Source organism: Giraffa tippelskirchi, chromosome 5 (genome assembly GCF_054371585.1).
Source record: "Giraffa tippelskirchi isolate mGirTip1 chromosome 5, T2T-mGirTip1v1.2.pri, whole genome shotgun sequence".
Taxonomy (NCBI): Eukaryota; Metazoa; Chordata; class Mammalia; order Artiodactyla; family Giraffidae; genus Giraffa; species Giraffa tippelskirchi.
Genome location: NC_137279.1, coordinates 160,234,047 through 160,259,846, shown reverse-complemented (window position 1 = coordinate 160,259,846; position 25,800 = coordinate 160,234,047). Strand labels below are relative to the sequence as shown.

General features: G+C 36.9%; 1 protein-coding gene across 6 annotated transcripts in view; it reads right to left on the bottom strand.

The window, feature by feature from the left end:
* LOC145505032 (uncharacterized) overlaps positions 1 to 25,800 on the bottom strand; it is a 275,419-nt gene that overhangs the window by 168,250 nt on the left and 81,369 nt on the right. For all 6 annotated transcript variants that reach the window (XR_014052718.1, XR_014052721.1, XR_014052720.1 and 3 more), the window contains one exon: positions 19,569 to 19,634. Coding sequence is in view for 2 of the 6 variants with exons in the window: in XM_081486709.1 (XP_081342835.1) it covers positions 19,569 to 19,634 (66 nt within the window). In the remaining 4 variants the exon portion in view is untranslated. The remainder of the gene's footprint in view (positions 1 to 19,568; positions 19,635 to 25,800) is intronic.

Below are 25,800 nucleotides of genomic sequence, written 5' to 3'. Positions count from 1 at the left end.
ATGGGAGGGAATAAAAAGTTTTTAGAATGTGTTTGAACTTAAATAACTATCAGTTTCATTCAGTAGATATAGTTATAGATCAGCAAATATGAACTCTATAGTAATCACAAATTGAAAAACCTACAATAGATCTATAAAAACTAAAGAGAAAGGAACACAAACATAGTAGTAAAGAATATCATCAAATGGAATAAACTAAAAGAAGAAAACAGAGGAGAATGACCAAAAAAAACCAACCACAAAATAATTAACAAAATGACAATAAGTACTGGCCTACTGATAGTCATTTTAAATGTCAATGAACAAAATGATCTAGTCAAAATACATAGAGTAGTTGATTAGATTTTTTAAAAGATCCATCTATATGTTTCCTACAATAGAGACTCACTTTAAATCAGAAGACACACAGAGACAGAAAATGGAGAGATAAATAAAATATATTTTATGCAAATGGAAAGGAAAAGAAGCTAGTGTCCCATACTTACATCAGAAAAAAGTAGACATTAAAACAAAGTATACAATTAAATACAATTAAAGACAAAGAAGGACATTATATACTGATAAAGCATTGAATACAAGAAGAGGATATAACACTCATTATATTTTTGCACCTAATATAGGAGCACCTGAATATATAGACCATATATTAATAGACATAAAAGGAAAGATTGACAATAATGTTAATAATAATAGGTAATTTTAACACCACACTTACGTCAGTGGACAGATCATCCAGACAGAAAATTAATAAGGAAACAGTGTTCTTAAATGACATATTTGACTAGTAGGAGTTCATGAATATCTATAGAACATTCCAATAAAAAGGAGCAGAATACACATTCTTTTCAGGGGTGCATGGATTGTTTTCTAGGATAGATCACATGCAAGGCCACAAAATAAATCTCAACAAATTTTAAAAGATACAAATTATATGAAGCAGCTTTTCCAACTACAAAATATAACACTAGAAATCAATTACAGGAAGAAAAACAGTAAATGTACCAATCAGTGTAGAAGAAAAACATACTACCTAAAAACCAAGTTGGTCACTAAGGAAATCAAAGAGGAAATCATAAACTACCTTGAGACCAGTGAAAATTAAAACATGTTCCCAAAATCTACGTGATGCAGCAAAAGCAGTTATAAAAAAAGAGAATTATAGCAATACAGACATACTTCACAAAACAAGAAAAATCTAAATTAACAACATAACCTGTCGTCTAAAGGAATTAGAGAAAGAGACAAAGAAACCAAATCCAAAGTCAGCAAAAGGAGGAAATAACAAAAATCAGAGAGAAAATAAATAAAACAGAGGCAAAAAGCAATAGAAAAGATCAGTAAAATCAAGAGTTGGTTATTTAAAAGGATAAAACAAAATTGCTAAACCAAGAGCCAGATTGATAAAGAAAAAAAAAAAAAGACTCAAAGTAAGAAATGAAAGAGGAGAAATTACAACCAATATTACAGAGAATACTCTGTAATGTTAACAAGAGAATATGTTCAGAAAATATGTTCAAATGTTCATAAGAGAATGCTATGAATAGTTATTTGGGCTTCCCTTGTGGTTCAGCTGAAAAGGATACACCTGCAATGCCAGAGACCTGGATTCTATCCCTGAGTTGGGAAGATCCCCTGGAGAAGGGAAAGGCTACCCACTCCAGTATTCTGGCCTGGAGAATTCTGTGGACTGTATAGTCCATGGGGTCACAAAGAGTTGGACACAACTGAGCAACTTTCACTTTCATTTTCAACAAATTGAATACTCTAGAAGAAATTGATTAATTCCTATAAATATAGTCTCTTGCAAAAACTGAATCAGGAATAAATAGATAATATGAACAGACTTCTTACTAGTACTGAAATTGAATCAGTAATCAAAAAATTCCCAAATCCAGGACCATAGAGCTTCACAGAATTCTACCAAACATATAAAGATGAGTTCAAACTACTCAGAAAATGTGAAGAATAGCAAACACCCCCAAATTCCTTCTATGAGGCCACCATTACTCTGATGATACCAAAACCAGATAGACACTACAAAAAAATAAAATTATAGATCAATATTCCTGATGAATATAGATGCAAAAATTCTCAATAAAATGTTAGCAAAATGAATGCAACAATATATAAAAAGGATCATACACCACAACCAACTGGGATTTGTCCCAGGGATGCAAGAATGGTTCAATATCAGCAAATCAATCAGTGTGATTCACTACATTAACAAAAAAAAAAAATCACAATTCATGCAGAAAAGGTATTCCCTGGTGGCTCAGACGGTAGAGTCTGCCTATAATGCGGGAGACCCAGGTTCAATCAATGGGTCAGAAAGATCCCCTGGAGAAGGAAATGGCAACCCACTCCAGTATTCTTGCCTGGAAATTCTTATGGATGGAGGAGCCTGGCCGACTACAGTCCATGGGTCACAAAGAGTCAGACACAACTGAGTGACTTCACTTTAACTTTTCACTTTCTTTCAACACCCATTCATGATAAAAACTCTCAACAATGCTGGTATAGACAGAAAATATCTAAAATAATAAAGCCCATTTATGACAAACCCATAGCTGATATCATACTTTATGATGAAAAACTAAAAGCTTTTCCTCTGAAATCAGGAGTAAGGAAAAAATTGAGGATACCCAGTCTCACTATTTATATTTAAAATAGCATTGGAAGCCCTACCCATACCAGTCAGACAAGAAAAAGAAATTAAATGCTTCAAATTAGAAGGTAATAAGTAAACTCTCACTATTTGCAGAAGACATGATACTATGGCAGAAAGCGAAGAAGAACTAAAGAGCCTCCTGATGAAAGTGAAAGAGGAGAGTGAAAAAGTTGGCTTAAAGCTCAACGTTCAGAAAACTAAGATCATGGCATCTGGTCCCATCACTTCATGGGAAATAGATGGGGAAACAGTGGAAACAGTGTCAGACTTCATTTTTTTGGGCGCCAAAATCACTGCTGGTGGTGATTGCAGCCATGAAATTAAAAGATGCTTACTTCTTGGAAGGAAGGTTATGGCCAACCTAGATAGCATATTTAAAAGCAGAGACATTACTTTGCCAACAAAGGTCCGTCTAGTCAAGGCTATGGTTTTTCCAGTGGTCATGTATGGATGTGAGAGTCGGACGGTAAAGAAAGCTGAGCGCCACAGAATTGATGCTTTTGAAGTGTGGTGTTGGAGAAGACTCTTGAGAGTCCCTTGGACTGCAAGGAGATCCAACCAGTTCATCCTAATGGGAGATCAGTCCTGGGTGTTCATTGGAAGGTCTGATGTTGAAGCTGAAACTCCAGTACTTTGGCCACCTCATGCGAAGAGCTGACTCATTTGAAAAGACCCTAATGCTGGGAAGGATTGAGGGCAGGAGGAGAAGGGGACGACAGAGGATGAGATGGTTGGATGGCATCACTGACTTGACGGACATGGGTTTGGGTAAACTCTGGGAGTTGGTGATGGACAGGGAGGGCTGGCGTGCTGCAATTCATGGGGTCACAAAGAGTTGGACACGACTGAGCGACTGAACTGAACTGAACTGAACTGATACTATGTATATAAAATATTAAAGTTTTCATCAGAAAACTATCAGGACTCAAACTATTAGGACTCATAATGAATTTAGTGAAGTTGCAGGATATAAAAGTAACATATAGGAATCGGTGCAAATGAATGGAAGGATATCCTATGTTCATGGATTGTAAGAATATTGTTAAAATATTCACAGTACCCCAAGCAATCTACCGATTTCATGCAATCCTTTAAAAGATATCCATGACATTTTTTACAGAACTAGAACAAATAATCCTAAAGTTTATATGGAACCACAAAAGACCCCAAAGAGCCACATCAATCTTGAGGGAAAAAAAAAAAAACCTAGAGGTTTCATACTTTCTGATTTCAGGCTATACTACAAAGCTACAGTAATCAAAACAATATTGTACTGGCACACACACACACACACACAAAAGACACATAGATCAATGGAACAAAATAAATAAACCCATCAATAAATAAATCCCATAAATAAACCAGTGCACATATAGTCATTTGGTCTATGACAAAGGAAATAAAACTAAACGATTGATAAAAGACTATTCAAGAAGTGGTGCTGTGAAAACTGGACAACTGCATGTAAAAGAATGAAATTATAATATTTTTTCACACTATATATATAAATATCAACTCAAAATTTATTCAAGGCTTAAATATAAGACCAGAAACCATAAAAATCCTAGAAGAAAACATAGGCAGTCCACTATTTCACATAAATTATAGCAACATGTTTTTGCATCTGTCTTTTCACACAAAGGAAATATAAAAATAAAAAATTGAGGGCTTCCTTGGTGTCTCAGTAGTAAAGAATCCACCTACCAATGCAGGAGACACAGGTTCGATCCCTGATCTGGGAAGATCCCTCATGCCATGGAGCATCTAAGCCTCCACATCACAACTACTGAGCCTGTGCTCTAGAGCCCAGGAGCCACAACTAGTGAACCCACATGCCAACTACTGAAGTCTGCATGCCTAAAACCTGTGCTCTGCAACAAGAGAAGTCACAGCAATGAGAACTCTGCACACCACAACTAGAGAGTAGCCCCCACTCACTGCAACTAGAGAAAATGCCCACACAGCAACAAAGACCCAGCACAGCCATGAATAAATAAAATTTTAAAAAATAAACAAACTGGACCTAATAAACTTAAAAGATTTGCACAGTGAAGGAACCATCAACAAAATGAAAAGACAATCTGTTGAATGGAAAAAGATACTTGCAAATGATATGTCTGATGAGGGGTTAATATCCAAAATGTATAAATATTTCATAAGCACAACATCAAAAAAAAAAGCAATTTAAAAAAAGGGCAAAAGATCTAAATAGACATTTTTCCAAAGTTTTTCTGACAGGTAAATGAAAATGTGTTCATTATCAATAATTGTCAGGGAAATGCAAATCAAAACCACAGTGAGTATAATCACACACCTGTCAGAATGCTTATCATCAAAAATAAAACAAATAAGAAATGTTTGTGAGGATGTAGGGAATAGTTCTACATCAGTTCACTGATGGTGAGATTAAAAGTTGGTATAGCCACTATGGAAATTAGTACAGAGGTTCCTTAAATAGGAAATTGAATTATCACATGATCCAGCAATTTCATTCCCAAGTATATATCTGAAGAAAATGAAAGCACTAATTGAAAAAGATACATGCACCTCAATGTTCAAAGCAGCATTGTTAACAACAAGATATGGAAGCAGCTTAGTGTCCATCAACAGATGAATGAATAAAGAAGACATAATATACATAGGAGTGGTGACTGCATGGTGCAGGAGTAGCAGAGAGGAGATACCCCACGTCCAAGGTAAGGAGCAGCAGCTGCGCTTTGCTAGAGCAGACATGAAGATATACCCTATGTCCAAGGTAAGAGGAACCCAAGTAAGATGGTAGGTGCTGAGAGAGGGCATCAGCAGGCAGACAGACTGAAACTATAATCACAGAAAACTAGCCAATCTGATCACATGGACCACAGCCTTGTCTAACTCAGTGAAACTAAGCCATGCCTTGTGGGGCCACCCAAGAAGGACGGGTCATGGTGGAGAGGTCTGACAGAATGTGGTCCACTGAAGAAGGCAATGGCAAACCACTTCAGTATTCTTGCCTTGAGAACCCCATGAACAGTATGAAAAGGCAAAAAGATAGGACACTGAAAGATAAACTCCCCAGGTCGGTAGGTGCCCAACATGCTACTGGAGATCAGTGGAGAAAAAACTCCAGAAAGAATGAAGGGATGGAGCCAAAGCAAAACAAAGCCCAGTTGTGGATGTGACTGGTGATAGAAGCAAAGTCCGATGCTGTAAAGAGCAATATTGAATAGGAACCTGGAATGTTAGGTCCATGAATCAAGGCAAATTGGAAGAGGTCAAACGGGAGATGGCAAAAGTGAAAGTCGACCTTCTAGTAATCAGCGAACTAAAATAGACTGGAATGGGTGAATTTAACTCAGATGACCATTATATCTACTACTGTGAGCAGGAATCCCTTAGAAGAAATGGAGTAGTCATAATAGTCAACCAAAGAGTCCAAAATGCAGTACTCGGATGCAATCTCAAAAATGACAGAATAATCTCTGTTCATTTCCAAGGCAAACCATTCAATATCACGATAACCCAAGTTCGTCGGATACGACTGAGTGACTTCACTTTCACTTTTCACTTTCACGCTTTGGAGAAGGAAATAGCAACCCACTCCAGCGTTCTCGCCTGGAGAATCCCAGGGACAGAGGAGCCTGGTGGGCTGCCGTCTATGGGGTCGCACAGAGTCGGACACGACTGAAGCGACTTAGCACCAGCAGCAGCAGCAGCAGCAGCAGCATGCCCCAACCAGTAACAGTGAAGAAGCTGAAGTTGAACGGTTCTATGAAGACCTACAAGACCTTTTAGAACAAACACCCAAAAAAGATGTCCTTTTCATTATAGGGGACTGGAATGCAAAAGTAGGAAGTCAAGAACACCTGGAGTAACAGGCAAATTTGACCTTGGAGTACAGAATGAAGCAGGGCAAAGGCTAATAGAGTTCTGCCAAGAGAATGCACTGGTCATAGCAAACACCCTCTTCCAACAACACAAGAGAAGACTCTACACATGGACATCACCAGATGGACAACACTGAAATCAGATTGATTATATTCTTTGCAGTCAAAGATGGAGAAGCTCTATATAGTCAGCAAAAACAAGACCAGAAGCTGACTATAGCTCGGATCATGAAGACCTTATTGTCAAATTCAGACTTAAATTGAAGAAAGTGGGGAAATCCACTAGACCATTCAGGTATGGCCTAAATAAAATCCCTTATGATTATACAGTGGAAGTGAGAAATAGATTTAAGGGACTAGATCTGATAGACAGACTGACTATGAACTATGGATGGAGGTTTGTGACATCGTACAGGAGACAGGGATCAAGACCATCTCTAAGAAAAAGAAATGCAAAAAAGCAAAATGGCTGTCTGAGGAGGCCTTACAAATAGCTGTGAAGAGAAGAGAAGCCAAAAGCAAAGGAGAAAAGGAAAGATATACCCATTTGAATGCAGAGTTCCAAAGAATACCAAGGAGAGACAACAAAAAACTTCCTCAGTGATCAATGCAAAGAAATAGAGGAAAACGATAGAATGGGAAAGACTAGAGATCTCTTGAAGAAAATTAGAGTTACCAAGGGAACATTTCATGCAAAGATGGGCACAATAAAGGACATAAATGGTATGGACCAAACAGAAGCAGAAGATATTAAGAAGAGGTGGCAAGAATACACAGAAAAACTGTACAAAAGGAAATTCATGACTCAGATAATCACAATGGTGTGATCACTCACCTAGAGCCAGACACCCTGGAATGTGAAGTCAAGTGGGCCTTAGGAAGCAATACTACCAACAAAGCTAGTGGAGGTGATGGCATTCCAGTGGAGCTATTTCAAATCCTCAAAGATGATGCTGTGTAAGTGCTGCACTCAATATGTCAGCAAACTTGGAAAACTCAACAGTGTCCACAGGACTGGAAAATGTCAGTTTTCATTCCAATCCCAAAGAAAGGCAATGCCAAAGAATGCTCAAACTACCGCACAATTGCACTCATCTCACATGCTAGTAAAGTAATGCTCAAAATTCTCCAAGCCAGGCTTCAGCAATACCAGAACTGTGAACTTCCAGATGTTCCAGCTGGTTTTAGAAAAGGCAGAGGAACCAGAGATCAAATGGCCAACATCAGCTGGATCATGAAAAAAGCAAGAGAGTTCCAGAAAAACACCTATTTCTGCTTTATTGACTATGCCAAAGCCTTTGACTGTGTGGATCACAATAAACTGTGGAAAATCCTGAAAGAGATGGGACTACCAGACCACCTGACCTGCCTCTTGAGAAACCTGTATGCAGGTCAGGAAGTAACAGTTCGAATTGGACATGGAACAACAGATTGGTTCCAAATAGGAAAAGGAGTACATCAAGGCTGTATATTGTCACCGTGCTTATTTAACATATATGTGGAGTACATCATGAGAAATGCTGGGCTGGAAGAAGCATAAGCTGGAATCAAGATTTCCAGGAGAAATATCAATAACCTAAGATATGGAGATGACACCACCTTTATGGAAGAAAGTGAAGAACTAAAGAGCCTCTTAATGAAAGTGAAAGAGGAGAGTGAAAAGTTTGGCTTAAAGCTCAACATTCAGAAAACTAAGATCATGGCATCTGGTCCCATCACTTCATGGCAAATAGATGGGGTAACAGTGGAAATAGTGCCTGACACTATTTTGGGGGGCTCCAAAATCACTGCAGATGGTGATTGCAGCCATGAAATTAAAAGATGCTTACTCCTTGGAAGGACAGTTATGACCAACCTAGACAGTATATTAAAAAGCAGAGACATTAGTTTGCTGACAAAGGTCCGATTAGTCAAGGCTATGGTTTTTCCAGTGGTCATGTGTGGATGTGAGAGTTAGACAGTGAAGAAAGCTGAGCACTGAAGAATTAATGCTTTTGAACTGTGGTATTGGAGAAGACTCTTGAGAGTCCCTTGGACTGTAAGGAGATCTAACCAGTCCATCCTAAAGGAGATCAGTCCTGGATGTTCATTGGATGGACTGATGTTGAATCTGAAACTCCAATACTTTGGCCACCTGATGCGAAGACCTGACTCATTTGAAAAGACCCTGTTGCTTGGAAAGATTGAGGGCAGGAGGAGAAGGGGACGACGGAGGATGAGATGGTTGTATGGCATCACAAACTCAATGGACATGAGTTTGGGTAAACTCTGGGTGTTTGTGATGGACATGGAGGCCTGGCATGCTGCGGTTCATGGAGTCCCAAATAGTCAGATACGACTGAGCAACTGAACTGAACTGAGTATATATATATATGTTTGTGTGTGTATATATATACACATGTGTTTTTATGTATACACACACATATGTACATATATGTATATATACACATGTGTGTATATATATATGTATATATATATGTATACACACACACACACAAACAATATCATATTACTTATCCATGAAAGAATGAAATTCTGACATTTGCAATGACATGGATGGACCTAGAAGTTATTATTTTTAGTGAAGTAAAAATAATAGTAGACAGAGAAAGACAAATACTGTATATTTTATATGTGGAATCTAGAAAATAAATGAATACAACAAAACTAAAACAGATTCATAGATATGGAGAACTAACTAGTGGTTACCAGTACGAAAAGGAAGGAGAGCTACAAGACAGGGGAAAGGGATTAAGACGTGCAACCTACTAGCTATAAAATAAGATACAAGATGTAATATATAGCACAGGATATACAGACAATATTTAATAATAAATTTAAAAGGAATATAATCTAAAAAAATGTAAAATAACTATGTTGTATACCTGAAACTAATAAATCAATTCTACTTCAAATAAAGGTCAGGAAGCAACAGTTAGAACTGGACATGGAACAACAGACTGGTTCCAAATAGGAAAAGGAGTACATCAAGGCTGTATATTGTCACCCTGCTTATTTAACTTATATGCAGAGCACATCATGAGAAATGCTGGGCTGGAAGAAACACAAGCTGGAATCAAGATTGCTGGGAGAAATATCAATAACCTCAGATATGCAGATGACACCACCCTTATGGCAGAAAGTGAAAAAGAACTAAAGAGCCTCTTGATGAAAGTGAAAGAGGAGAGTGAAAAAGTTGGCTTAAAGCTCAACGTTCAGAAAACTAAGATCATGGCATCTGGTCCCATCACTCCATGGGAAATAGATGGGGAAACAGTGGAAACAGTGTCAGACTTTATTTTTTGGGCTCCAAAATCACTGCTGATGGTGATTGCCGCCATGAAATTAAAAGACGCTTACTTCTTGGAAGGAAGGTTATGGCCAACCTAGATAGCATATTTAAAAGCAGAGACATTACTTTGCCAACAAAAGTCTGTCTAGTCAAGGCTATGGTTTTTCCAGTGGTCATGTATGGATGGTCGTGTGTGGATGTGAGAGTTGGACGGTGAAGAAAGCTGAGCGCCACAGAATTGATGCTTTTGAAGTGTGGTGTTGGAGAAGACTCTTGAGAGTCCCTTGGACTGCAAGGAGATCCAATCAATCCATCCTAAAAGAGATCAATCCTGGGTGGTCATTGGAAGGACTGATGTTGAAGCTGAAACTCCAATACTTTGGCCACCTCATGCGAAGAGTTGACTCATTGGAAAAGACCCTAATGCTGGGTAGGATTGGGGGTGGGAGGAGAAGGGGACGACAGAGGATGAGATGGTTGGATGGCATCACCGGCTTGATGGACATGGGTTTGGGTAGACTCCGGGAGTTAGTGATGGACAGAGAGGACTGGCGTGCTGCAATTCATGGGGTCGCAAAGAATCAGACATGACTGAGCAACTGAACTGAACTTTAACAAAAATTTAAATAAAATGTTTCATCAAAATTTTTTAATATTTTATTACAAAACATCTCAATTGTGAAGTACAGAAAATACTGTAATAGTTATATAACAACCACTCAGATTTAACAAAGACACATGTTTAACTATTTAAAAAAGAGAGATGCAGTGACTGAACTATGTAACACAGTACACGCAAATGCTTAATTGGTGAAAATGGCTAAAAAGACACTAGATTCAAAAGGAGTGGGTCATTTGCTCTGAGTAGTGGTGTAGAAAATATCCGAATGCAAGGAGGTAGTATTTGACACAAACTTTGAAACATAAGTACAATTACTGCAGGAGAATAGAGTGAGAAGAAAAAAAGAACAATAAAGCCTGGGAAACCATGTAAATGAGTGAGAGTATAAGCCAAAGAGATGGAGAACAGAGCACAGTCTAGTATGGACACAACCAAGACGTCATGGTTCAGGAGGAAGTTCACAGAGTGAGAAGATGCTGGAAAACTAGATTCAACTAAGAGGATGAACAGCATCATGCTTTGATAAGGAGCACAATTGAAAGAGTGGATCAATTACTGATCTATAGTCAGTGATACAACACTGAAATCTTCATTTAAAATAATTTTTAGGAATGCCTCCATTCTCTTCTACATAGCCTCTCTGTGTTGTTTGGACTTAGAAGGAAAGGAAGTAGAAGATGTTCATCCTCTTAAGGCCTGGGTTACAAAGTCCTTAGATGTCACTTCTGATTGCTTCTCTTTGCCAATTTCAAGGAGAAGATCAATAAGCCCCACCTTTTTATATGAGGAGAAGCATGCACATATGAGGAGGGGAAGATTGTTTGAGGCTATCTTTGGGAACTATCTACCTCTGATGTGCTCTCAAATGATTCAGATTAAGGAAACTGACTTGAAAATCTTCCAGTGGCTCAGTTGTGTCTGACTCTTTATGACCCCATGGACCGTAACCCACCAGGCTCCCCTGTCCGTGGGGATTCTCCAGTCAAGCATACTGAGTGGGTAGCCATTTCCTTTTCCAGGGGATCTTCCCAACCCAGGGATCAAACCTGGATCTTCTGCATTGCAGGCAGATTCTTTACCACAGAGCCATCTGGGAAGCCCCTTCCAAAGAATCTAAAACCAATATCATAAAGTAATTGGTTTCTAGTTGCCTACATTCTTGGTCAATCTCCTCTAATCCCATAATTTTCATGATTTCCTATTCTGTGATGGTTTCTGAAATAGCATCTATTCTTAGCTCTAGAATCCTTCAGATAATGACTCTTTAAATTGGATCTTCCACAGACAAATCAAGCTTCAATATGCCAAAACTAAATCTACCCCCTCTCCTACTCTGAATCACCCAACTGACAAAGGAGGCCACTATGTTTTCCTCTGGGCTTTTGTGTTTCAATGCATGGCATTCTTGTACAGTCGGATGCAGTTAGTACTTCTCAAACGTTAAAAGGCAAAAACATCACTTGGGGATCCAGTTAAAATGCAAATTCTGATTGAGTAGGTCTGGAGAGAGGCCTAAGAATTTGCATTTTTAAAAGTTTCCTGATTATGCCAATATGGATGGTCCATGAGTAACAAGGGTCTAAGTCACAGAACTTGTATTTGTATGACATAGATTTATTTACTTTTTCCTTCAAAAACAATTATTTACCAAATCTTATCAATTCCAAAGAGTTATTCTAAATACTTATCAATAAATGCTCAAACTACTCCCTCTTCCTCTTTTCACTTTTATTTCTAATCTGATCTGGACAATTTCAGTGAACTTCTCACTTTGCTATTTGTTCTTATCTAACACTAATGTATCTTATAGGGTGTTGCCAAAAGTATCTCTTTCACATAAAAATATGATCATGTTACTTCTCCTCGCTTAACACTTTCTAGTGCCGCCTACAATGTGAAATACAAACTCATTTGAATATTCTGCCTATACTTATTATATGTCCCACCATGCCTGCATCCACTTTTAACACCACGTACCCCACCTCCAACAGGCACATAGTCTGTGCTCCAGAACACAGAGTGATTATCTTAATATCTTTATTTCTGTACATGCTGTTTCCCTGACCCCAATACAACTTATACTTTAAATATCAATTAAACATTTCCTAATTCACAGTGTCTTCTCTAACCCCCAAGATTAATGTAGGAACCCCTTCTTCTAAGTGTTCACTACACTTTGTATGTACCATCATCAAACCAATCTTTGTATTAGTTTCTTTCATGTATATGTTTCCATTAAACTATATGAACTTTGAGAGAAAATACCATAACTTTCCTGTTTTGTTTCCCAGTGCCTATCCACAGCTCAGAAAATGACTTATGATTCACATATTGAGAAAAATAAGTGAATAAATTATCTTAACATTTAACTTATTAGCAAAATTGGATTTTAGCCCAAAGGAAGATCGAATTTTATTGCAACTAAACCTCTTGTATATATACACTGTGCAGCAGTGAGCTCCCTGTACCTGAGAGAAAAATAGACAGGGATCATATAAAAGGAATTTCCATTTAAAGTGTGTATATTAAGCATATAGTATTTCAAGTCTCTTTCAATTATGAGATTCTATGATGTAAGACTTTAAAAAGGATATTTATTTTTGAAAGATTTCCAGACCATATAATAAATACTTTACTCCTGAACTACACAGGAATTCCTAATTTGTGGAACATAGGAAGAAATTAGTTCTGTCTTCCACACTTTCAATTATGTGTAACTTAAGCATCCCTGAAATGAATCATGATTATCAGTACTTCCTCACCACATTCTCCACTGCAACAAAAAGTTTACCAGCTCAACAGAAACATCCACATTACTATAGCTTCAGGAAGCAGGGTAACAATGTAGACAAGCTGATTTTGACTATTTTTTTCAATGTGATTTCTAACCTCTGTAAAATCTTTGCATTATAAGTCAGTAAAAAAAATTATTGCCAGAAGAAAAACTGGAACTTAATAAATCATAATCTTAAAGAATAGAAAGTACTTTCAGAAGACATACTTTTCATTTGGACATATTGCATTAAATCTACAATGGTCACTCTTTGGCTCATCTTACAGGAAAAACTAATTTCCTTCAATTTGATATTTGAACAATACTCTTTCACTTATTCAGTCATAATGTTCAAGAACACCATGGCTAATTGAACTGTGCAAATCCGTTTATTCAATTTTGTTGTTGTTTAGTTGTTAAGTTGTATCTGATTCTTCGTGACCCCATGGACAGTAGCCCACCAGGCTCCTCTGTCCATGGGATTTCCCAAGCAAGAATACTGAAGTGGGTTGCCATTTCCTTCTCCGAGGGATCTTCCTTACCTAGGGATCAAACCTGTGTCTCCTGCATTGGCAGGAGGGTTCTTTACCACTGAGCCACCAGGGATTAAGCAAAAATTATTAAGTATTTAGAAGTTCTACATACAATTTCATGTTTGTGAATATATAAACAAGATAATTCCTACCCCAAAGAAAGATCAAAGTTAATTTGATAAATGGTGTTTCTCTGGTAGCTCAGATGGTAAAGAATCCACCTGCAATGTGAGAGACCTGGTTCGATCCCGGGGTTGGAAAGATCCCCTGGGGGAGGGCATGGCCGCCAACTTCAGTATTCTTGCCTGGAGAATCCCCATGGACAGAGGAGTCTGGCAGGCTATAGTCCATGGGGTCACAAAGAGTCAGACACAACTGGCGACTGAGCACAGCACAATACAAGGACAAAAATTAAAAAGTTTCCTAATATTAATTCACTAAAAGACTATACCAGTGAAAGTGTATTTCACTAAATTTTATTTTTTTATGCCTGCACTTACTTTGATTCTGCCATATTTAGGTAATTGGAGATTGGATGTGCTTTCCCTTTAGTGTGTGTGATATTTTAGCCTCTGTCTAGTGGTGGGTATATGTCCCATTCACTTTTGTTGTCTTTGCCCTACACTGTACCCCCACCTCTTGGCCAGCTGCAGGCTGTATGGCAAATACGGAATCTAGGTGATTTTCTAGAGCACAGCCAGATTTTCTCCAGGGCCAGTGCTAGATCTGACAAGGGCAAAACAAACATACTAAGAACAAGTGTGTAAGGAGTTAGTGAGATAATCTTTGGTGAATTGACTTTTGGAAAGTTGACTTTAGAGAAGTCAACATCAGATGCACTATCAAGGATCTCACCATCTAGTCAGAGGATAAAAGAGTGAATTGATGATCACCGTAGAAGCAAAGTCCTCAAACTGTGGCTCCTGGATTGCATCAACATCACTTGAAAGCTGGTTAGAAAACAAATTCTTAAGGCCCACCCTAATCTATCAAATCAGAATCTCAGCGTGGGATCCAACAATCTCTAGTTTAATAAGCCCTCCAGGTGAATCTGATGAAGAATCATATTTGGTAACTCTGGTGGGTATGAGAAGTTCTGGTAGAGCAGCAGTCCCCAACATGTTTGGCACCAGGGACCAGTTTCATGGAAGACGGTTTTTCCAGGGACCGGGGCAGGCAGGTATGGGGATGATACAAGCACATTACATTTATTGTGCACTTTATTTCTATTATTATGATATCAACTCCATCTTAGATCACCAGATCTAAGGCATCAGGTCTTAGGCATCACATCTCAGAGGCTGGGGATCTCTGTGGTGGAGGGACATTTCCTGGCAATGTATGAAGCATGGAAGGGGCTAAATAACCTAACATGGAGAACTCAAGGAAGGCTTCCCCCACAAAAGAGTTAGCACCTGACACTTTTTAAATCACTTAATTCCTCTTCTCTTTTCTTACATTCTGTCAGGGATGATAACAATAATATTATGTAACTTGAATTTCTTCACGTCTCCCTTTTCATAACTATTTTCCAGTGACTGTAAATAATAATAAGAAACACAGGAAATAGAGATGATATAGATAGTATAGAAATAACCAATTTTTCTTTAATGCTGTATAATGGGTTTTTTAGAACTAATTAAACTTAAGGATAAGATTATCAAATTTAGGAAAACTGTAACATGTCCAGTTAAATTTTAGTGTCAAAAAGTGAATAATTTTTTAGCATAAGGATGTCCCAAGAAATATATGGAATTTACCTATACTAAATAATTATTCATTTGTTACTTGAAATTCAGGGTCTAACTGTGTGTCCTGTATTTTTTCTGGTAATCCTATCCAAGTTCAAGCCATGGACTACCACTCATTCGCTTTTCACCTTAAATTGGAATTAATACCAATAAGAGCAGATATTTCAGGAGCAGTTATGATTCACTAGACTTGATTCAAAGCATGTGGAAGCATTCCTATTAAATCCTTACAATATCCTTATAAAGTAGGTACTATTATTATTCTCCTTATGCACATAGGAAATTAAGGTTTAGCCATTGAGTCAAAGCTAGTAGAAAGTAGAGTCAGAATTTTAATCCATAGTTAACCTGACTCCAGAACCAAAGTTTTAATGTCTATATTTGGTTGTTTATCCTAAACTGAAATTTTCTTAATCTTTGTGAAACTTTGTTTTGGTTTTTTGTTGGTTATTATGAAGACTAATTGAGATTATGTATGGCACCTAAGCCAGTTTGTGGCCATTGGTATACACTAGAAACCCTTATTAATAGTAATATATTCAAAATCAAGAAAACTGACCCCCAAAATATACTCGTCTTCAGAACAATACTTCACTCTACTGTAACCACAAGTTAATGAGTGAGTCCTGAGAAAGAGTGACTCTGATATATCTAGGATTGTATGGACTTATGTTTTGGCCTGAGGTCATTAAAGACAAAGTTAAATAACGTATATCCTGGCCAGGAGTTACTGGTCTTCCTCTGTGCTGACAGGAGGAGGTGTGTCCCTCCACAGAATGCCACAAGCTGTGTGTGTGGCAGGGGGGTGGAATTCACAGAGTTTCATCCTGAGTCCTAGATTACTCCGAGACCACCAAGGGCCACAGCTTTTCACATGGATAAGGTGAGGACTAGAGTGACTATGTGGATGAGTGGAATGACCAAAAAGCCTAAAGCAAGAACAAGAAGAAACAGAAGCCATGGTTGTCAAAATTATGAGCCTTGCTGTGTCCTACCTCACAGGTTTTTCTGAGGATTAAAAAAAAATGATGTATGTACTAGGGAAGTAATACCTAATCAACCAAGGATATGCATGTTAATTATGATTATTATGAAATAAACAGACATGTTCATTATTATTGCTGTTACCATGAAATAGGCAATCCTTTCTGCAAAAAGATTCTTTTTAAAACAAGAAACATAAACTCTTCCAAGTCACAGTTATTTGTTTCAGGCAAGACTCAAATAATATATCTGTGCTTTAGAATTTGCCATCCTAAACAAAGAGCAAACATGAACACTTGTTCTGGGAATTCCCTGCTGGTCCAGTGGTTAGGACTCTGTACTTCCATTTCAGGGGGCACAGTTTCCACCTCTGGTCAGGGAACTATGATCTTACCAGCTGTGCAGTGTGGCCAAAAAAAAAAAAAAAACCAAAAACCTCCTTGTTCCTACCTCTCCATTAGCTATTATAAAAAGCTTTAAAGGGCCTAAAATTTTAACTTCTTGCAAACTACCAAGTTAACCTGCCACAAACTCATGGATCTTATTAGAAGACATAAGACAAAGAACAGTTCATTATTCATAGTGATATCAGAAACCAATCAGAATATTGGCGATTTTTGCATTGTTCCCCAAGATCCAGTTCCCACAGTCTGACAAGAAGAGGGCTAAATATTATCTGCACTTTAGTATCAACATCGGAGAAGGCAATGGCACCCCACTCCAGTACTCTTGCCTGGAAAATCCCATGGACGGAGGAGCCTGGTAGGCTACAGTCCATGGGGTCGCTAGGAGTCGGACACGACTGAGCGACCTCACTTTCACTTTTCCCTTTCATGCACTGGAGAAGGAAATGGCAACCCACTCCAGTATTCTTGCCTGGAGAATCCCAGGGACAGCAGAGCCTGGTGGGCTGCCATCTATGGGGTCGCACAGAGTCGGACACCACTGAAGCGACTTAGCAGTATCAACATAGTGGATTGTGTCACAGAACAGGAGTCCTGAGCCTAGGATACTCAAATATTTTAAATGAGTATTAAATATGCCTCTCCTTTCTTCAGAGTGTGAAGGAGTGTTACCTTTATTACATTGGGCAGTAATCGTGCCTGTCTTCTGAGACTCTAAGCAAATCTGTTCTTTGCTCTGGTAAAAAATGTTATCTCTATCGTCCAATATTGTCACTATACTAACATCTTCAAAAAGCTAGTCTGGAACTAAAGTCACCAAGACAAGCCAGAAAACTGTGTTGATGTTCCATGTTTTGCCATAAAGAGACCCAACATAATTTTAGGTGGCTCTAAGTATGATGTGGGCTTCTCTTGTGATTCAGTGGTAAAGAAACCACCTGCTGTTGCAGGAGACCCTGGTTCAATGCGGGTTGGGAAGATCCCCTGGAGAAGGAAATGGCAACCCACTCCAATATTCTTGCCTGGGAAATCCCATGGACAGAGGAGCCTAGCAGTGTCACAAAAGAGTTGGATGTGACTTAGTGACATGACTAGGACATGAATTAGCTAAAACAAGAACAATTACAACAAAATTTATTCTTGCATGTACTGTTTCAGGATATAAATAATGCTATGAAGACGCGTCATAAATTGCAACCTTGTGTTCTGACTCTTTCTAAAACAAACGTGTGAAAAATAATATACTTCTTGGAAATAAATATATAAGAGAATTTTAAACCAAATCCAACAAAGCACACACTTGGTCTAGATAGCCAAATTGTATAATAAGCTTTCAATAACAAACAACCTGTGTTTTCTCTCGCATAACTTTTATCATGGTTGTAATTATGTAAGCTTGTATTTACTTTTTCATTTAATTTCTGTCTGTCTCCCTAGAGTATAAGCTCTCTTTCACTGAGGATTCTCTTTTTTATTCTTATGCTTGAATCACCCAGCATGGCACCTGCCATGTAGTAAATATACTATATACACACACACACACACACACACACACACACACACATATATATCAAAAGATACACATATATGCAAAAAGTATTTTTGAATGTTGACTGAAATGAAGTACACTTCACTTATAAATAAAATATTAAAATTAGTGACACAAATTTTACCAGGATTTCCAAGAATCTGATTTGAGTTTCTTAAAAGGCTGGATGGGGAAATGACCAAAGAAATCATCTAGGGTTTCCACTTTATTGTATAGACAAGGAAACTAAGGGCCAGAGGTAGCAAATGAATTATCCAAAGTCACACAGCAAGTTGTGATGGACTTAGGCTAAAAGTCAAGTTTCCTGACTCCTGGCTTAATGCTCCTTCACTAATAATATGTCTTCACCCGTTCTTTCAACCTCTTCCGGCAATATTTTAAAGCGCTTCTATGTTTATCCACGACGAAGAAACATGGTAATGTGTTGTTAAGGCAGGAGTGGGGAAATGGGAACACCTGCAGCTCTGTGAAAATACCATCTGTCATCACATGGGTCAGAGAACCTGCACTCCCAAACACAAAAATAATCTGCAATGTGTTTTCAAAGTTTTAAACCTTGCCTGAGGCATTTTTTAAAGTGTGCTGAGGAAACGAGCAGGTTCAATCCCTAGGTCGGGAAGATCCCCTGGAGTAGGAAATGGCAACCCACTCCAGTATTCTTGCCTGGAGAATTCCATGGACAGAGGAGTCTGCTGGGCTACAGACAACAGGGTGGCAGAATCAGACATGACAGAGCATGCACGAGGAAAGGAGGTGCCACACAACTCAGAAAGACTGAGAAATATGTCTACAAATCAAAATGTCTGCAAATCTGCCAAAGCTCAATTCCAAGGAACCAGAGACATTTCTATTTTTCCTCCTATCTTAAACTGGCAAATAAGAAACTTCACCTACTTTAATTTGTTATCAGATTGTAACAAATTGGTAGTGAAGGCATTATTGTTCAGGGCTGTAGATACATTGAAATAGAGAACCTAAAGGATTTCACCTCTTCCAAAATTTTAGAAATTTCTTATGTTAACCATCCCCCCAAAAGTGAAGCAAGTATCTTTGCAGTAAAGATCCTGGGAAGTCGTTTCTGTTTCTAATATGAAGTGTTTGATAGAGTGTTTGATATCATGCTTACCCTGTGGGCTCTGCAACCTCCCTGCGATCAGTTGTTCCTCTAGGAGCCACTCTGACAAAGATGTTGCTGTGGAGGAAAGGAGGTCTATAAATATAAAAATAAATAAATGGATGGACTGGGCCAGAACAACATAGGCTCTGGATTAAATAGAGGCAAGAATTTGGTTTTCAAATTTAAAAGGAATGAGGGACTGGCCTCAGTCTCCTACCTTGGGAAAAGCTACAAGATTTATTTTTGTGAACGTATCACAATTCTCATTCTAGTGCAGCTGTAGTTATTGGAGTACCTGAGGTAAGATTGCTTTATGGCCCAACGAGAGCAAATACAGGTCTCTCTTGCCTTATAGGCTAAGTGGTTTCGCACTCATTTCTGAGCAATGAATCTAAGTTTCCAGTAAATTCCATGAAAAGATTTTTAGAGTTGTAATGCTGCAGAGTAAAAGTTTCTATCATAAGGTGAATGGAAAACTTTTAGAGAGAGGCTAGTCATCAATTTCCTGAGGAAGCCTGGACAAGCAATACTCTTGCAATGTGTTTCAGAAACTGCTATCTCAGTCTATAATTTCTCACACAGATATTGCTTTCAGGCATTGAAGTTGACTTAAGTCTGTATTCTTACAGATTCACAATTTGACTCATTTCCTTCTATGGAAATGAGGTTTAGTATATAACTGTATTAGAACTATTTTGCTAGCAATTTCCATCATTAAGGTATATCTTACCCCAGCCCGGACTTTTTTTTTTTTTAAGTCTAAGGGTTTGATTTATAGAATCACAGGACTCTTCTAGTTCTTTTTAACCAATTTTCCCCTCATCTATGGAAAATAAACCAATTGCCTCACTCGTGTGTGTCAGAAAGTTTAGAATATTAGGAAGCCATTGTAAAATCAGGGTTGGTTTATGGACCACACCATCATCAATTTTCTGGTTTTGAGAGATCCTTGGTTAAAATATCACCATTGAGGAGACTAGGCAAAGAGTGCATTTCTGTTCTATCTTTGAAATTCCTTGTGAATTAGATTTTAAAATAAAAAGTGAAAGAATAAAGACTTGGAAATAGAATATATAAAAATATGAATTAGGCATTATAGTGAAACTGGATAAGCTAACTCTCTATATGTATATTTATTAAGCTATAAAATTGAAATAGCATCTAATATTGAATAATAATTAAATATATGGCTTGTTTATATAGAGGCAATATGGCAAAATTAATATCATGTCCTCTAAAGTCAAACTGTTCCACTAAAATACCAGGTCATGCAATTTTTTGTGTGTGAGCTTGGCCCAGAAATTTAATCTTGCCTCAATATCTCAATCTGGAAATTAGGATAATGATAATATCATCACTTAAAAGACAGCATTATTAAATGAGTTAACATGTGTAAGATACTTTAGGAGAATGCCTGGTAGTTAGCAATTATGCATGACTATTGGCAATACTGTGAAGAAATTACTTTATACCTAGCTCAGTAAATGTTCACTTTACACCTAGTTCAGTAAAACTAAATGTTTTCTTTCCTTTTCTGATAATTAGTTAAAGGCTATAAGCTGCTCATCTAAAGTGGCATAGAAAAAAAAAGAATTGTGGTATATTTACATAATTGAATACTATAAAATTTTAATGAATGAACAAGCTTCTACTACATGCAAAAATATGGATGAATCACACAAGCATAATACTGAGTCAAAGAAGCCATCCACCAAAAGGTGCTTATTGTATGATTGCAGTTACGTAAAATAATAGAAAAAATAGCAAATAACAGTAGAAAATATAAAGTAATTTTAAGATAAACTTTTTAAGCTGAATTTTGACAAAACATTTCAGATTCCCTCAAATTGTAGCATATCAATAAGCAAAATGTACATATTCTGATTTTGTACTACATTCCTGATTTTGTACTAAATTCCCAGTGGTGGGTAAGATAAATTAAACTATATTTATTTCAAGCAAAAATAAGTAATCTTTAAACCTGTAAGAGAAATGAAGTTTTAAACAAAAAGGCAGTTTTTTTGTAATTGAAGTATAATTGACATACAATACTATATTTGTTTTGATGTAAGATATAATGATTTGATAAATTTATACATTGTGAAATGATCACAATAAGTTTAGTTACCATTTTTCACCATACACAATTATTATCACTTTTCTTTTTCTTTTTTTGAAGTGGACAATTCAGTGGGTTTTAGTATATGCACAGGTTGTGCAACAAGTACCATTAATTCCAGAACATGGTCATCAGCCCCAAAAAGAAACCCTATAATCCTGAAGCAGTCACTCCTTTTTATTTTTTAAGTCTCTTTTTCTGAGGTTTTTAATAGTATACTTCAGACTTTCCAAATCATTCTTTTATAGTTTTAAACTTTTTCTTCCTGTTTTTATTTATTTTTGTTCTGTATTCTGGGAGACTTTTTCTTTTTTACTATTGTTTAAATTTTTTTAATTTATTTATTTATCTTTTTTTTACTTTACAATATTTTATTGGTTTTGCCATACATTGACTTGAATCTGCCATGGGTGTACATGTGTTCCCCTTCCAGAACCCCCCTCCCATCTCCCTCCCCATCCCATCCCTCTGGGTCATCCCGCTGCACCAGCCCCGAGCACCCTGTATCATGCATCGTTTTTTTTTTTTAACTGAAACTTTTTATCTCTTGATCTTCTTCACCCATTTCGCCCATTTCCCAGACCCCGTCCCCCTGGCAGCCATTAACTTGTTCTCTATATGAGTTTTAGTTTGTTCATTTTTTTGCTTTGATTTTTAGATTACACTTGTAAGTGAAATCATACAATATTTGTCTTTCTTTGAGTGACTTATTTCACTTGACATTATACCCTCAAGGTCCATTCTGTTGTCCCAAATGGTAAGATTTCATTCTTGTTATGGCTGAGTAGTATACTGTATACCTTGGCTATTATAAATAATGCCACAGTGAACATGATGTTGCATATATTTTTTTAGATAAACATTTTCATTTTCTCCAGATAAATACGTAGCAATTGAATTGCTGGATCATAAAGTAGTTCCATTTTTAATTTTTTGAGGAGTCTCTATAATGTTTCTCATAGTGATGTGCTGTACCAATTTACATTTACACCAACATTGCAGAAGGTTGTTTTTTCTGCACATTTTCACCAACTATTTTAAGTTCTTGTCCTTTTGATAATGGCCATTCTGACACGTCCATTTTTTAGTTAGAGTATTTGTGTTTTTGCTCTTTAACTGCATGTATTTATTATGTTGGAATGCATTCACTCTGTACTCTCTTTGTTGAGAGTTTTTATCATAAATGGAAGTTGAATTTTGTTTCTGCAACTATTGAGATAATCAAATGACCTATGTTCTTTGTTAATGTGACAATCATGTTGGCTGATTTACAGGTATTCAACTATCCTGGCACCCTGGAATAAACCCTGCTTGATCATGGTGTATGATCCTTTTAATGTATTGTTGAATTTTGTTTGCTAATATTTTGTTAAGAATTCATGCATCTAATTTCATCAGGCCTATAATGTTCTTAATTTGCAATGTCCTAATCTAGTTTTTGGTATCAGGGTAATGCTGGCCTTATAAAATGAGTTTGATAGTGTTTACACCTCTTCAGTTTTTTGAAAGCCTGAGAAGGTTTGGTATTAAATCTTCTTTGAATATTTGGTACAATTCACCTGTAAAGCTGTCTAGTCTTTGACTTTTTTTTTTTTTTAAATATCCTTACTAGCAATCAGTCTACTCAGGTTTTCTATTTCTTTCTGATTTAGTCTTGGAAGATTTTTATGTTTCTAGGAATTTATTCATTTCTTCTAGTTTATCCAGTTTGGTGGTACATATTGTTCCTGATAGTTTCTTTGATCCTTTTTATTTCTTTGGCATCAGCTGTAACTTCATATATTTCTGATTTTGAGCCCTCTTAGTGATTCTAGATATAAGTTTGCCAATTTTGTTTATCTTTTCAAAGAACCAGCTCTTAGTTTCATTAATTTTTTTTCTATTTTATTTTTAGTCTCTATTTTATTTGTTTCTGCTATGATATTCATTATTTCTTTTCTTCTACCGGTACTGATTTTGGGCTCCTTTTGTTACAGTTTTTTTCTAGTTTCTTTAGGTGTAAAGTTACATTTTTTTATATTGTTCATCTTCAGTTAATTTCTTTATGACCTTACTTCAAGCTCTTTATCAGGTGAATTACTTGTCTACGTGTAATAAGGTTTCATTAAGTTTTTTCTGAGGTTTTATCTTGTTTATTCATTCAGAACATACACCACCACTGAAGAAATAAAGGGAGAATGTAAAAATGGCACCCACAAGTACCTCTGTTCACAGGAAGTGTGTCAACAAGTTTTTGCCTCTGTGGCAGATACTTTAGGATTTGAAATTAAATTCCTTCATTTATCCTCTAGACTCGTTTCAAACTAGTGCCTTTGCATTGGGTCCTGTGGTAAGTGAGTTTGTTTGTGAATCCTTTAAGAGCTCAATCTCCATTCCCTACAAACCTCTGGTTCTCCTGGATATAACCCCCATTTGTTTAAGCCAAACATCTCAGGAATTCATCTCCAGTGCAGATTCCAAAATTTGAAGTGCCTGATGTGAGGTACAAAGCCCTCACCTCTCACGAGAAATCCCACATTTCTGAGATCCCTCTTGACCATGGATCATCATGCTAGGGGTGGTATTTTGGGCAGGACCATGTTTCTGCCTCCCCCACCTGCCTCAATATGACCCTTTTATCCTTCACTGTGGAGTCGCTATTCAGCTACTTCTCAGGTTGTTTTCAGAGTAAATTGTTCCATATATAGATGTATATTTTCTGTGACTATGGGAGGAAGTGAGTTCAGGATTATACTTTGCCACCATCTTCAACTGCCTCCTCCCACAAGGTGTGTTTTTCAGCAGTTACTGATTCAATCAAGTCTGTGATGCCAAACTCAAGTGACAATGTTTTATTTGAAACAAAGAAGAAAAGGCGATAAACCCTTAGGTGGTATATTATAGAATGTACTATATTTTTTTTTTGACAATCTATAACAGTATTTAAGGTTTAGTTACAAAAAAAAGAAAAAAGTTGATTGTATAATTGGTACTGGGCCACCTCTGCCACCAAAACCACAAAAAATAAAACGGGAAAAAATATGAAACAACTAGTTTTGGATGTTGGGCAATTAATAGCATAGACGGTGCTTGCTGAGAGAATGTTGACCTATGTTTAACTTGTATTTTTACCTCTAAGCACTTTTCAGACTCTTATTTAGAGGCAAGGAACCAAGCAGAGCATGGCAATATATCTAAACTGAGGACACAGAGATTGGATTTCAAGAAGGCATAAGCAGTTGACATTTGTGAGGCAGAGTACATTATAATAGAAATCTATGCACAAAAATATCATATGGGGCACTCAGTAGGGACCGCTAAAGTTCACACGTTAAGAGGACAGCTAAGTAAAGGCATCTCAAAACCTACATTAAGCAAGTTTAAAAACAAGCTTCAAAGAGAATGAGATAATCTGCAAAGAAAATTCCTGTATGTTGGAACAAATTGGGATATTCTTTAAAAGAAGACAACAAAATCCAAACACTCAAAAATAGAAAAATCATGGTGTCAGATATCCAAACCAAATTTTTTGATATGCCAGGAAGCAAAGAAATGGAACTCTTAGGTAAGAAAAAAGTTAGTTTATAGAAAGAGACACAGAAATGATAAAGATGATAGCATCTCTTGAGGCTCTAAAACAGTTTTTACAAACATATTCAAAGACTTAAAAGGTACCATTAACATAAAGAAGAAAGTAACATTATAAAAAATGAGTAAATGAAAATTCTGAAGTGAAAATGAAGAAAATATTGGATGGTTTTGATATCAAATCAGACATGGCAAAAAAAAAAATCAGAAAATTTGAAGCCAGAAAAATAGAAACTATCCAAAATGAGGCACACATTCATAGGCACAGACACACAAAGTTAAAAGAAATTACCAAAGCAGCTGTAATCTGTGGGACAAGATAAATTGGCCTAACACATATATTTGGTGTTTAGGGTAGACGAGGCAGAAAAAAATTAAGGGATAATGGCCAAAATATTTCCAAATTTAATAATACATAAAACTACAGCTCCAAGAGGTTAAACAAACCCTAAGAAGAATAAATGCAAAGAAAACCATAACAAGGCATATAATAATCAAATTGTTCCATACCAGTAAGAAGAAAACCTTAAAATAAGCTTGAGGGAAAAAACATTG